General features: G+C 37.8%; 1 protein-coding gene across 3 annotated transcripts; it reads left to right on the top strand.

Moving 5' to 3' along the window:
• The first annotated feature begins 2,030 nt into the window (after nucleotides 1-2,030).
• Nucleotides 2,031-12,893, top strand: EMC7 (ER membrane protein complex subunit 7). Of its 3 annotated transcripts, none has more exons than XM_063332916.1 (6): nucleotides 2,031-2,734; nucleotides 5,767-5,886; nucleotides 7,886-8,024; nucleotides 8,564-8,644; nucleotides 10,303-10,451; nucleotides 12,037-12,893. In XM_063332916.1, the coding sequence occupies exons 1-6, from the start codon at nucleotides 2,046-2,048 to the stop codon at nucleotides 12,080-12,082; spliced, it is 1,224 nt and encodes a 407-aa protein (XP_063188986.1). In that variant the 5' UTR covers nucleotides 2,031-2,045; the 3' UTR covers nucleotides 12,083-12,893. The 3 variants fall into 3 exon arrangements, with proteins under 3 accessions (XP_063188986.1, XP_063188985.1, XP_063188988.1); XM_063332915.1 differs by having other exon boundaries at nucleotides 12,034-12,893; XM_063332918.1 differs by having other exon boundaries at nucleotides 10,303-12,893.
• The last annotated feature ends 325 nt before the right edge of the window (nucleotides 12,894-13,218 follow it).

The following is a 13,218-nucleotide window of genomic DNA, read 5'->3' as shown; positions in this document are numbered from 1 at the left end:
GTACTAGGAAAATGAGTAGTTGGTTATACTTGGTTATATTTTGATAAATTTATACCTGGATATTTTTATTTCTTTGTTTCCATTTATACTACTTTTTTGGGGTGCTGTTCTTTTTACCTAGAAGGCAAACACAGCGTGATATCAAAACTCACAAATAGCATTGCGCAACCCACTCAAATGAGATGCTCTTACAGCTAGTCTTAACTGAAAGGCAGTAATCAACCAAATTATTTTCTCAGTTGTGTACCCTTAAAAATATGTTAACCCATTTATCTGTTTGTATGAAATAGGGCTATTAATATGTAAAGAAGTTTCACAGTGAGATGAGAAGGGACTGTTTGCCTAACATTAAAATGCTTGCATGCCAATACAGGCATTAGAAACTTTGCATATGTAAAAGCGGAGATATGCTTCTGCAATGAAAGCTGGGCCCAGTCAGGGTTTCTACATGAGGGTGGGATTCTAGCCAAGAGGCTGTTCAACTAACTTGTCAGTTTGCTGGCAGGATGATACCGAGAGAAGCTTCCTGGATTAGAGTATGAAAGAACAAATGAGGTTTCCTTTTCTTTGGATTCACAAGGCTTTAAACCAAGCAACTGTATTATTTAGGTTAATAAATTCTTTGATTGAGGAAATCTGTAAAACTTAAAATGGAGGTCATGACCATTCTATGTGGTCTGACAGCATTCTAATACAGTCCCTTGAGGATATTTAAAAAATAGGAGCATTTTTACACTAACTGCATATAAAAACTAGTAACATGAGATATCGATATGAAGATGATGTCTTTCTGTGGCGTTATACTGGAAACAGCGTTGTGTCTCTGACTTTAACATGAATCCTACTATTTAGTGGTTCTATTGGTAAGTACCCGCTTCGTTAACAAAAACTGAAAAAAGTGACGCTCAAAGTTATTCAATTCAGAGAGGCTACTTTCTAATGCTCTTCAGTTCTCGCATTCTTAGGTTTCCACCCTCAAAACTGATGGAGTTCCTTGCTATTTTGAGTTTATGTGACAGAAGCACCTCATTGATCATATGTCTTCCTGGTTGTCTCCAAAGTAGACAAATCTCAAAAATACTACCAGAGAAATAATTCACATTATCCCGCTCACATGGGATGACACAGGCTTTCAAAGTCATACCGACTATAATGTTTTTATTGAGTATCAACTGATGACCAGGTTCATCATCTCTAACATGATCTTCCTTAATAATTAAATGTTTTCAATGTGGTTAGTAATTAACTCTGACATAAAAGAGGTAAAAAGGAAGCAAGGGTAGCCACAATCTGACAACGAACACGTATGATGTAACAGGACATGCTGTGTAAAGGGAAAACGGGGGTAGGGGAGGCATTACAGCCGTCTTGGTTTCTCCTGTAACTCTGCGACTGCCCACTAAGTAACAGCTTTTCATACTATTGTACTGTCAACATGTTCTAGTTATTCATCAGAAATAAACTGCAGTACTGTAAGTCATTGGTTAAAAAAACCACACTTCAGGCCTTGATTTAATGACCAATTTTTTTTTTTTCTTTTGGTAACTTTTTCCTAGAAAAACCTTGATTATTATTCTTTGCATGATAACTATTTTTATTTAACTTAAAACTAAAACATCTTAATTCTGAATGGATCCATCTGTTACCAAGAAGGATATGTCTACTTCTTACACATTTATATTCTTCAGGTTTGTGTTTGTATCCTTCCACATTTTAAGTGGCAAACTATCTTACACTTTTACTCACAAACTGGAAAACAAAGGAGCCCTCTCTGCCCTCCCAACACCCACTACATTTGTCATCTTGGAATAGACAAACTGTTGAAGAACTGTGTATGGACACAGATTATCCAGACTGCAAGTTACCCGTGCTGCGGAATCAGAGCAAGCACTGCAAGACGTTTAGAGTAACTGTGCTGCTTTTAGGGCCCAAGAGCATGTGATGGTGCGCTCCCTCCTTCCCAGGTGCCAACCTGATCTTTTATCTCCTGAAACCCTGCCCAAGCGATAACTACCTGTGGTGGTCATAATGGGTGTATCTAGTCTATGCCCATAGCCAGCCAGCCCTGCGGCCTCTGCGTTGGCGCTACTGAGAGGCAGGTGCCCCTGCGGCCCCGCCGGCGCTCTGCCCGAGTTGAGAGGCTTCCCCGCGGCCTGCGCTCTTTCAGGCGGGCAGCAGGGCAGCCCGGGCCCCGCACTCCCGCCACGCGTAGGCCGAGCCGAGGCGCCCGGCGAAGGGCGCTTGGGCCAGCGCCTCCACCCGAGCCCCGACCGCAGCAGCGCTTCCGCCTCAGCACGCGTCCCCGCTCCCTCCTATTGGCCGGCGCTGGTTCCGTCACCGGAGGGCTCCCCACCCTCTCTCGCGCGCATGCGCTCGGCGCCGGCTCCCCTTGCCGCCCTCCTGGTGCGCACGCGCAGCAGGCCCGCGGCCCGGCTCCCCGCGCGGCGGGTGGCGCTCGGCGCATGCGCGGAGCTGGCGGCGCGATGGCGGTGGGTAGCGGGGCGGTCCGGCCGGCGCTGCCGCTGGTGCTGCTGCTCTGGCTCTGTGCCTCGCCGCTGCCCGACGGCGCCTGTGGCTCGGAGGCGGTCGGGGCAGCGGAGTCGCCGGGCGTCGCGGGCCCAGGGGAGCGGTTTAAGATCGAGGGCCGGGCCGTGGTGCCCGGGGTGAAGCCGCAGGACTGGATCGCCGGGGCCCGGGTGCTGGTGGACGGGGAGGAGCACGTCGGCTTCCTGAAGTGAGCGGCGGGCGGGGCGGGGGGCTGGGGCCCGGCGGGGAAGCACGCGTCCCCTCGCCGGGCTGGGTCCGCCGTCGCCCGGTGGCGCTCGGAGATCTGCTCCGCGCCTCCGACAGGCCGTAAGATGGCGGCGAGCTGTGGCGGAGCGGGAGCAGCGCCCTGCGAGGCAGCGGCCTTGTCCCGGGTGGCGGCGCACAGCTGCGGAGACGAACATCTCGCGTCCCGGTTTGGCTTTGCCGGTACGCTTGCGCTCTGCCGTGTGAGGCGCTAGGAACGGCTAGGCCTGCAGTGGGAAGCTGGCGTGCTGCAGGTGGTGGTGGTGGTCTCAGCCTCCCGCAGGCGTGAACAAATTGGTGGCCAAAGTTGCCAGCTTTTTAGCCGTCAAAAAATTGGAACCGAGTTTTCATTTTAAAAAAAACAACCAACAAAACCGTGTTTGCATCAAACTGTGGAGTACAGTAGGTACTTTTGTGGGTGCAAATTCTGTCCCTTCTTTTTTAAGACCCTCTCTTTAGCTAAGAATTTACTTATTCTGGAGAAACGTTTGTTTGTGGCAAAAGTTCCAGTTGTAGTTATCTATTACAGTACCTGTGAAAAACCTTTTTCACTGTACCAGTGAAAGCCATTTCAAACGCTGCGGCTTTTTTTCCTCACACAACGTCAGGCAAATGGATTTGGGAGCTGTAAAGAATCAGATTAGCTTATTCAGTCTCAGGTAGTAGTGGGTATATTCAGATCAGCTAAGGATCTAGAGATATTAAGGCATAGAAAACATCCTCAGAATAAAACTAATCTCATAGTTTCAAGAGTAGACCCTTGTTCTAAAATAATTCTTAGTATTTTTAATACAGTGTAATACATTGCTTTTAAAATTATGTATTATAATGAGAAAGTTTATATGGAATTAATATAATATACCATCTTGTAAATACTAGTAATTTTTAATTATTCCTGCTGCAATAAAACTTGAACTGAATTTTGACTGTGCAAAACCTACAGAGTCTTGTCGGTGTGGCACCTGATAAGGCACTACAACCAAGCTCTGGGAGCCTGACATCATATTTAGGAGCTGATTTAATAAATACCATGGAGTTTGTAAACTTCCGAATGTTTGCTTGAGCTTGAGTTGTCTGAAATATGAGGAAATAGTCTTAGCTAAGAGCATACCATATTTATGATAGTGTAACCTAGATATCAAGCTCTATTGATTACATTAATTTGATACGTGTATTTATAGACGTATCAAATTATATTGATTTAACTTAAAGCCAAGCAGTGAATATTACCGAAGTTACTCAGTTTGATAAACATATTTGTAGATGTTGCACTACCATAAGCGTGGTACATTTTAGGAAAAATGCATTAATGTTAGTTGGGATTTTTTTTTTTGTTACTTGTAATAAGCGCAGTAGTGGATAGCAGTATACTTTTAGTAAGGACTGTGTTAAAAGAAAGAACAGTTTTCTTAGATAACAGTTGTATTTCTGGTTCAGTAGAAAGATCCTTCATTTTCAGTGACAGATTTAAATGTATTTGGTATATCAGAAGATAAATTTGTCACCATCTTTTGTCACCAACTCTCATGCAGGTTTTGACTATATATTACATGGATGTCATTCCAGTTATCAAAAAGAGGAAAATAATTATTTGACATAGCAAAGTTTCTTTTTGAGTATTTCAAGAGTCATTCTCTAGTACAAGCATTTTTATAGATCAGATTAGTTTCCCTACTGTAATAAAAATGAAACTTTTTTCTTCTAAAAAAGCAGTTTGATACCAGTTTATGAAGTGAGAATTTGCTTTGTCATATAAATAAATCTTTAGAAAGAAAATATAATTGAATTTTATTAAAATAATACTGTGAAAAAATGAAAAAAATAAAGGAAATTTCTAGGGAAACATCCCACAGCAGTTGCAATATAAGATAGTGTAAGCATTCTTAGGGGTTCAAATCATCACACAAAGTATTAGTGAAATCCACTTAGACAATACTGTTTATATGCTTCTGCCTTTGTGATGGGGAAAGTCCTTAAGTGACGTACGTCTTTGAGAGAGAGAACTTGTGTGACTATAAGGACAAAATTCTTTTTGAGGGTTCACTTTTAAGAGGTTTCATTTGTTTGTTTTCCTGATACAAATTTCTAGCGTATCAGTTTTTATTGCTTTTTCCCCCCTCTTTGAACAACTTTTGTCTTAATTTTGAGTCTTATCTTTAGGAGAGATATCTTTTATATTCATTTCAAAAGGGTAGAGAACACGTAAGTTTTTCTTCCTGGAAACTTCTGGAAGCATGTAGGAGGAAAACGACAAGCTTCTGTACTTTAATTCAGTGGCAGCTGGTGATGAAGTTTTCAAGTATCTTTTTACAAGAAGTTAAACTGAATATTGAATTTTCACGTTTTAAAATAAAAGCAGTCTGCCTAAAAATCCCTTCTGTGTGTACGTTCAGAGCTATTAGTTTCCTTATTGTTGTGATAGAGCTTTCCAGCGTGGGCTGGTCCTAAAGGGAGCAATTAAAAGTAAAAACCTCTATTTTGCAATGAACGAACAAACTGCAATTTTTTTGCATTGCAAGTCATCTCTAATATCTGCCCACACTATGTAGGGTGGCAATTTTGGGGGTTATGCTTCCAGCAGAAGTACTGAAGCAACATAAACTTCATTGTATGTATTTCGGAAGGAGGGAGGAAAGTGTAAGTTGATTCTGCCATCATTTGAATACATGAAATGTAAGCATTTCAAAACTTAATTAGGCCGTTAAATTATTCCTCCAACAAGACAATAGCTTGAGGACATGAGAAGATCTTTAACATAACTGGTAATTTCTGCTACTTTTGTGGCACACATTTATGATCTTAAGGGTCTTGATACTATAAGTGCTAAGCGACTTAAATTTTCCTTTTGGTCATTGTTATATTAAGATTTATAATATGAAGTGATACTATTACAGTTTCTTCTTTAACGAAAAGTAAAGCACACTCTCTTTTGTACTGGAGCATACTGAAATGTAGTGGAACTTACTGTTTTTTCAGGACAGATGGAAGTTTTGTCGTTCATGATGTACCTTCAGGATCTTACGTAGTGGAAGTTATATCCCCTGCTCATAAATTTGAGCCTGTGCGAGTTGACATAACTTCAAAAGGCAAAATGAGGTGAGCCTTTCCTGATTTGCTTCTGTATCGACCTGTTAAGTATGCTTGACAGCACAGTATAAGAAGTAATGTAAACAGTACTGTAGACCTGATGTTCCATTTCAGTCCATATGTTTAAATCTGAAGTCTGATTTCTTTCTTCCTTTCGTATTTATGGCCTTAAATAGATAAAGATAAATAGGAAATAGATAAAGAGAGTCCTGTTTGTTTACTTCCGTTACTTTTTCATGCAGCTATCCGGAAATAAAATCTAGACATAAATGAGTTAACCACTTTATCTTTTGCCAGCATGGTTTTTTTTCCTCCTTCCCTTTTTCCTTTCTTTTCTGCTGAATGTTCTGTCAAGACTTGGCACAATGAAATTCTAAAATATTTCTGTTACACCTCCATAAGATACTCCTTAGAGTTACTGGCAAATGCTAGTAGTTGCCAGCCTGCAGTATTTCTGTAGCATTGTTACCTTTTTTTAATATGTTATGGCCAGATACGTTATCCGTAACAACTATAACTGTAAATCTTTAACTGCACATGATTCAGTAAGTAATACAGAAAAATGAATGTCCCATCTATTAAGATGATTTTCATTTAAATGAACGTGTTTGTAGCTCATTATTCTTTGTACAGGTACACATGTAGCATCTCAACTTCAAGTTTCTCTTTTACAGTATCTTATAAAAAATGCTGTTACATTTTAGGAATACAAACATCAGTATAAATGCTGGAGCAGTATTTTTTGGGAAGGTTAAAAATTGAAATCCCAAACTGAAAACAGTACAAACTGTCTGTTTATAATAATAATAGCACAGTTTGTACTTACATTTTTTTCCCCAAACTTTATGAAATTTTACTTTTATACTTTGTTATGCAGTATCTCATTGGCAACAATTAATATGTAATAAATATGGAAGGAACTCGGTAAAATAGACACAATAGCGTGTATAACCTCTCAATTAGCACTGTTTTGGTATCTGAGGATTAGAGGTAGCAAATTTGACATTAGCTAAATTGCTAGTGTATGTCTGCAGAGCCAGTAGGCTTGACTTCTCTACCAATCAAACAGGTAGAAGCTATAATGTGGAATACAGTTGGGAGATGCATGAGAAAACATAATGCACGTGGAAAATGTCAACTGGGCTTTTCTAAGGGAAGTTCTGCCTTAAAAAAGCCACTGAAATTCTTAGAAAGATGAAACAGCATGTGGGTAACTGATATGTTTGATAAGATCTACTTGAAAATCTCAAAAGCTTTTGAAGAAAACATGTAGTCGTAAGGTAGGAGGGAAAGACATTCTATGGATGAGTATTTGGTGAAAAATTCAGAAGGAATAAATTATTTCTCTTGTAATGGACAGAAGTCATCCCTGGAGTTGCAAAAGGTGGGTAATATTCATAAATCATTAAAAATGGTTCAAGAGTGACAAAGTTAGATGATAATACCAAGTAAATACTAAGCCTAAGTGATGAATACTAGTGAAGAGCTATGGAAAGACCTTATAAAGTAATAAAGACTGAGATTCAGTATCAATAAATTCAAAGTAATGCACTTAAGGAAAAGGTAGTATTAACTTCACATATAAATAATTGTTGCCCTGAGCAACCTCTGTTTAAGCTACACTACACTGTTCAAAGCAGTGCCTTCTCTTTAGACGTTGTAGCTTTTCTTGCTGGTTACCAAGGTGAGAAAAAATGTATTGCAGGAGTCACATTTGAACAAATAGCTCTGATGTTTCTGATCTGCAGGTCTGTTTTCCGTATCACGTTTTTCAGCCTGCTTAATAGCTAGCCTGGAAAAAAGGTAAATTATCATTTGATTCCATAAAGTATACTGATGAGAGAGATTAGCTTCTGAAAGGTAAAGCCTAGTTGACACTGCTTAGCAGATAGTTTTAGTTTTGTTTGTAGTCTACTATTAAAACTCTGTTTAGAATATTATTAAATAATCTTTTTTTTTTGTTAAAGATTGTATTTATATTTTTAATGATTTACCTTTTGCTCATTAGAGCAAGATACGTGAATTACATCAAAACCTCTGAAGTTGTCAGGCTGCCATACCCACTCCAGATGAAATCTTCTGGACCTCCTTCATACTTTATAAAGAGAGAATCTTGGGGATGGACAGATTTCCTCATGAACCCTATGGTATGTACAAGCAACATACAAAGGTTAAAAGTATGCTAAGTTTCCAAGTATAGCTATTATTCAGAATACCAAGAATAAAATAATAGAGAAAAAATGTGCACAGTTTGCTTCTGAGAGGATTGTTTTATTTCTTTGTTTTTTACTTATTTACAAATAGAAAGTTTTTCTGTGACCTCTGCTTCCCTGTATACCCACGTCGTTAATGTATGTCCTCTGAAAATAGCCCATAGTCTGGTTCCTTTGGCAACACGATGTTCTAGTAGCGTGGAGATCAATGTATTGCAAGACTGTAATTCTAACAGTTGAAAGAGATAACATGCATTTGCTTTAATGGTCCGACTTTGAAATCTGTTATTTAAAACATAATACTTCCTTATCAGCTTTCTTTCCTGACAACTGGATTACTGTTACTGGGTTACCGGCTCAAAATGCAATAGTTATAGAACTTGGCTGTTTATCCAAAAGCTTTATGTCAGTTATGTTGAAAAATGTCTGGAGCAACAAATAAGCTGAAGAAATATTTGCTGTTTTCTGCATAGGTGATGATGATGGTTCTTCCATTACTGATATTTGTGCTTTTGCCTAAAGTTGTCAACACCAGTGATCCTGATATGAGACGGGTAAGTATGTTCAATTGATGCGGACATAGAGAACAAAAATAATGAGATTTTAAGGTACAGAAAAGAAATTAAACCAAAACTGGACTTTTAAAGAAGGTTTAATGGGCATCACTTACTCAGTTAATACAGTGTTGCTGTTCTGACAATGAGTTCTAACATTTCCAACTCACGAATATGCTGTTAAACAGCACAACGCAGAATTTAATTGTTTGGTGCAGGTTTGAAAGTACTACAGTATGAATGGTGTTTCCCAGAATTTCTATAAAATAAAATTTCTTGAAGGCGATTTTTCTTATAAGTTTCTAGTTAATTTCTGCACTCTCTTGAAATCTAGCACTTCATTTTTAGACATCATTTAATTAAGTGTCCTGTGTTGAGAAGAGTATTATGTGGGGTTCTCTTACCCATCAGCCTAAACCACATAGTTTACAAGAATATTAAATCCCGATGTCACAATAGCGTATATGATATGGAGTCTTAATAATAGTCATTGAATTATCTGATTTATTGTCCTTTCATCATGCACAATGCCGAATAACAGAAGGCTAGGACAAAATGGAGATTCAAGGTGTTTGCCAAATCTTTTCTTATTTTTAGAAGTATTCCTTGTCTGTCTTGGGTGGCTGCTTTTTGAGGGTTTGGTTTATTTAAACTCCTTTTCCTTTAAATGACCACTGTCTTCAGTAGTACTTTATAGGTTACTGAGTATTTTTCTTTTTTTTTTTTTTTAAATAAGTGATACCTATAAAAAGCATACCAGTACTAGTTTGTATAGAAAATTAATGATTTAGTAACTGTGCGTGTTGTAGAGGCATTAAGTACAGATGTAGTATAGATGTAACAGTAACAAAGGCTGCCGTAACAGCTTTTGCTTTGTTTGTACCATGGAAACAGTTAAAACTGTATCATTCTGAATGATAACTAGAAGAGCAAGGTGACAGTCCCACATTAAATTGGCAATTACTAAAAGCATTATCACACTGTGGATGTGCAGTTCAGCTGTTGTATAAATTAAAAGTACTTCAGGGTTTGTTTGTTTTAAACCGTATTAATTTGTCTCATAGAGCCACTATGCTAAACTCTAAAGTTACATTAAGCTTAGCTGGATATATTGTCTCATTAAAATCCTTCCTTTCATGAAACAAAGAAAACTTAGCTGCTGTACGCTTGATGTTAAAAAGTAGGGCAATAAAAATATCTAATCCCTTCAAACAACTTCAAAAATTTGTTACGTGTAGCGTAAATAATACTTTTGTGTTTTCAAATTAGTATGTGAAACCTATGAGAACACAGATCTGAAAATCTAAATAAAAGCTTAAATTTTAAAGTGGAGGAAAGTAATGCTGAAAATCAGTAATGGCATTTTTTTCTTTTAGAATTTTTTTTTTTTATCAGGTGGTTGCCCTGTAAGACTGCTTAAGACATGGTTACCTTTTTTCATATACCAGTGCTTTTAGTTTTGGGATTTTATGTTTCTGTGCGTAGCTGGGCATTTGGCTGTGGTTGCATAAAAATATGTAGCAATATGTACCCTAGAGGACTACAAATAGTAAAACAGTATTTGGGAAAATTTGACATCTTCCTGATCTTTCAATTGATGCCTTAGAAACAGCCATAATCGTTACGGACTATTAAGGTTATCTAATCTTTGCATGCAGGAAATGGAGCAGTCAATGAACATGCTGAATTCCAACCATGAGCTGCCAGATGTCTCTGAATTCATGACAAGACTTTTCTCTTCAAAATCTTCCAGCAAGTCTGGTAGTAGCAGCAGTAAAGCAGGGAAAAGTAGTTCTGGAAAAAGGAGGTAGTTAAGTCTTCCTCTTAAGCCTGAGTTTGCACAACTGTTTGTTATGTGGTATCATGTTTATTTGTCTTGAAAGATCAAAAAGCCACTACTGTAAACTTTAAAATACGGTATGCTACAACTGTGGCGTGTAGCTTTTTATAGTCTATATAAGCTGTTTTGTACTTGACAGAAAGCAAAAGAGGACATGGCTTCAATACTGTATCTGTATAAAGTTATTGATGATACTGAATTAACTATATTGTTCTGTAGAGAATTATTATAAATTATATGATGTACTAAACAGTAATGAATGTCTTAATCATAAGACAATGTATAAAAAAAATTCAAAGATAATAGAAGTGGAGTTCAGTCTTAAGATGGCTTTAATGTTTTATACTTGCTGTCGAGTTCTGAAATGATCAATCCTTTCAAAATTGAGTCATGGGTTTAGTAAGTAATTTGCTGTATCAGCTTGTCATGTGTGTTACCTATAAAGTAATTTTATTTTATATTATTTGCTGCCTGTACACTTTAGTTCAAGCACTTCATACTTTTTATTGCCCAGTTTTATTCTGATCTACTTTCTACTAAAAACTCTGAGGGAGGGGGGAAGCAAAGCGTCCTGCATCAGAAAGTCTTTTAAGCTCTGTCAAGTTAATTATGAATCCAAGGTATCTATATAATATGGTGAATGTTTATCTTGGTTCTTTCCTTTCTAAATCACGTGTATCACTTCTGGAACACTTTTGGTTCTTACTGTTTTCTGTGTGCTGTGCATTCATCTTATCAATGGTATGATTTGAGGCCAAATGCAGAGCAAAATTTTAAAAACGAAAGAAAAAGCTGAAGAATATAGTAGGAAGGTAAACCCCACGCATCTTTTAAATTATGTTCCAAAGTATATGGCAGTCTCTAGGTATGCTAAGTCACTGGCAAAACTTTTTTCTTTGAGCATGTGTGTCTGTACTGCAATAGTTTTTCAAGCTACCCAGTAACTTCAGAGAAAAGTTGAAAAAATTGGTTGTTTCCCACTAGATGAATATTTGCAAATTAAAATGGCAGCAATATCTGCCAAACCCCACTAGCAACTGTCCATAAGTATTTTTTTTTTAGCATAAATGCTGTTCTTTTCCATTTTTACAATTACTAACTTCTTAGGTAACAGTATCTGTTCAGTATGGGTAATGTATATCTGATTCCAAAAATGGTATTTAACATTCACGTAAGGTACACCTGAAGCAAAATTAATTCTAATGCGTTTATTTGTTCTGCCAAACACTTAGGAGGGCTATAAATTATCTTAGAGTACATACTTAGAAGTATGCTGTGAAACATAAAAGCTACAAAAGAGTAAGTATTCATTCATAGGATTAAGTCTACTTTTAAGATGTTGGAGAATAAATAAATCAATGGTTTTTTGGACAATGAAGGATTTCAGTCTTTGCAAAGCGGCACATTTTTGGTCTTGTTTTCGTTTTGTATATTGAGTAAAATATATCCAATAGAGACAAGGATATTTGGGTATTCTTGTTGGAAGGATTTACTGAAATGAGTGTCATGTGTTGCCTTTGTAAAAAAACCCAAAAACCTCCTCTTTCAGCAGCATCTTACTGAAGAATTCATATGAAAAACGTGGAGCAGTTCTTTGAAGACGGAGCAATTAGCTTTGTTACTATGCTGTCCTGGAAAGTACAAGCCACAAGTTACTTTTGTTTAACAGTAATTGGAATGGGAATTAAATTGCATTAACTTGTTTTAGTCACAGTTTGTTTGGTAATTAATTATATTGATGGTTTCTTCCTTGTTAGAAAGGTAAGAACAGCAATATTTCTGCCTTCTTTCCTTGTGTCTGTTCATGGTCTTGATCCATCTTTAAGGGAGAATGGAGAATTCAGGTCATGAAAAGATGAAAATCTTTATTAACAGTCCAGAGTAAAAAAATTGACAGGAATTGTAAGGATACTAATAAAACTTTGGAAGGAGCATATGGAATATTCAACACTTCTCTTTTTCTTAGAACTGATGTATCAAGGTCCAGGCAATTTCTTTGTCATTGGGATCAGATGCAGTGTACCACTCCCCTGCCTTCCTCAATAGAAAACTCTGCCCCACCCCCAGAAACCTGTTATCTGAACAATCCAAGACACAAAATCTTATTGCCTAACGTTATTCCCCTGTGGTAAAGTGATTTGTAGAAGTGTATTGATCTGCTGCTGAACTAATGCTTGTTACAATGGTACCAACTTGTTTGTTTTCTGAATCTAGGGGTGGAATCTGTGTGTGTCAAGTGTGAAAAGACATTCTAGCCATAGTGCCTTGGTCACTTAAAGTTGTAACATGGTCTTGGGTTATCATAGGCACTAGGCAAATCTTATTTGATATCTTTCGTATTGCAGTTACTAGTATAATGGAAGGTTGTCTTCCTGCAGAAAGTAAACGCTTGCTATAGTTCAGTTTTAATTCCTTGTCCTTATTTACGGATTTTTAGGAGTCTTTCTTCTGTGTTAGATCTGACATATCCGTTTTCCCAAAAAAACATAACTGCCTTCTAGTGAGGCTACTTGGGATAACATAAAGCAGGTGGTAAGTTGAAACCTCAGAACAGAAATTAAAGATGTACAGAATCTGCTTGGAATATAGACAAGCTGATTTCCTCATTGCCAAAAGGAGGAAGTCTTGCTCCCTCAGCTTGGACTGGGTAATCCTGCTGCCTTCTGCCTACAAGTTCTGGTACTTCTCAGGCTTTGGCATTTGTTGACTTAAAAAGAGAAATTTGTACATCTTT

The sequence above is a fragment of the Chroicocephalus ridibundus genome, chromosome 4, assembly GCF_963924245.1.
Source record: "Chroicocephalus ridibundus chromosome 4, bChrRid1.1, whole genome shotgun sequence".
Classification (NCBI taxonomy): domain Eukaryota; kingdom Metazoa; phylum Chordata; class Aves; order Charadriiformes; family Laridae; genus Chroicocephalus; species Chroicocephalus ridibundus.
Note: the sequence above shows the minus strand (reverse complement) of the source record. Positions and strands in the feature narration are given on the sequence as shown.

Coding starts and splice junctions, on each gene's coding strand:
- EMC7 (XM_063332915.1), top strand. CDS start 2,046: ATGCCCATAGCCAGCCAGCCCTGCGGCCTCTGCGTTGGCGCTACTGAG. Junction 2,735..5,766: donor GAGCACGTCGGCTTCCTGAA/GTGAGCGGCGGG, acceptor CTGTTTTTTCAG/GACAGATGGAAGTTTTGTCG. Junction 8,025..8,563: donor ATTTCCTCATGAACCCTATG/GTATGTACAAGC, acceptor TTTTCTGCATAG/GTGATGATGATGGTTCTTCC.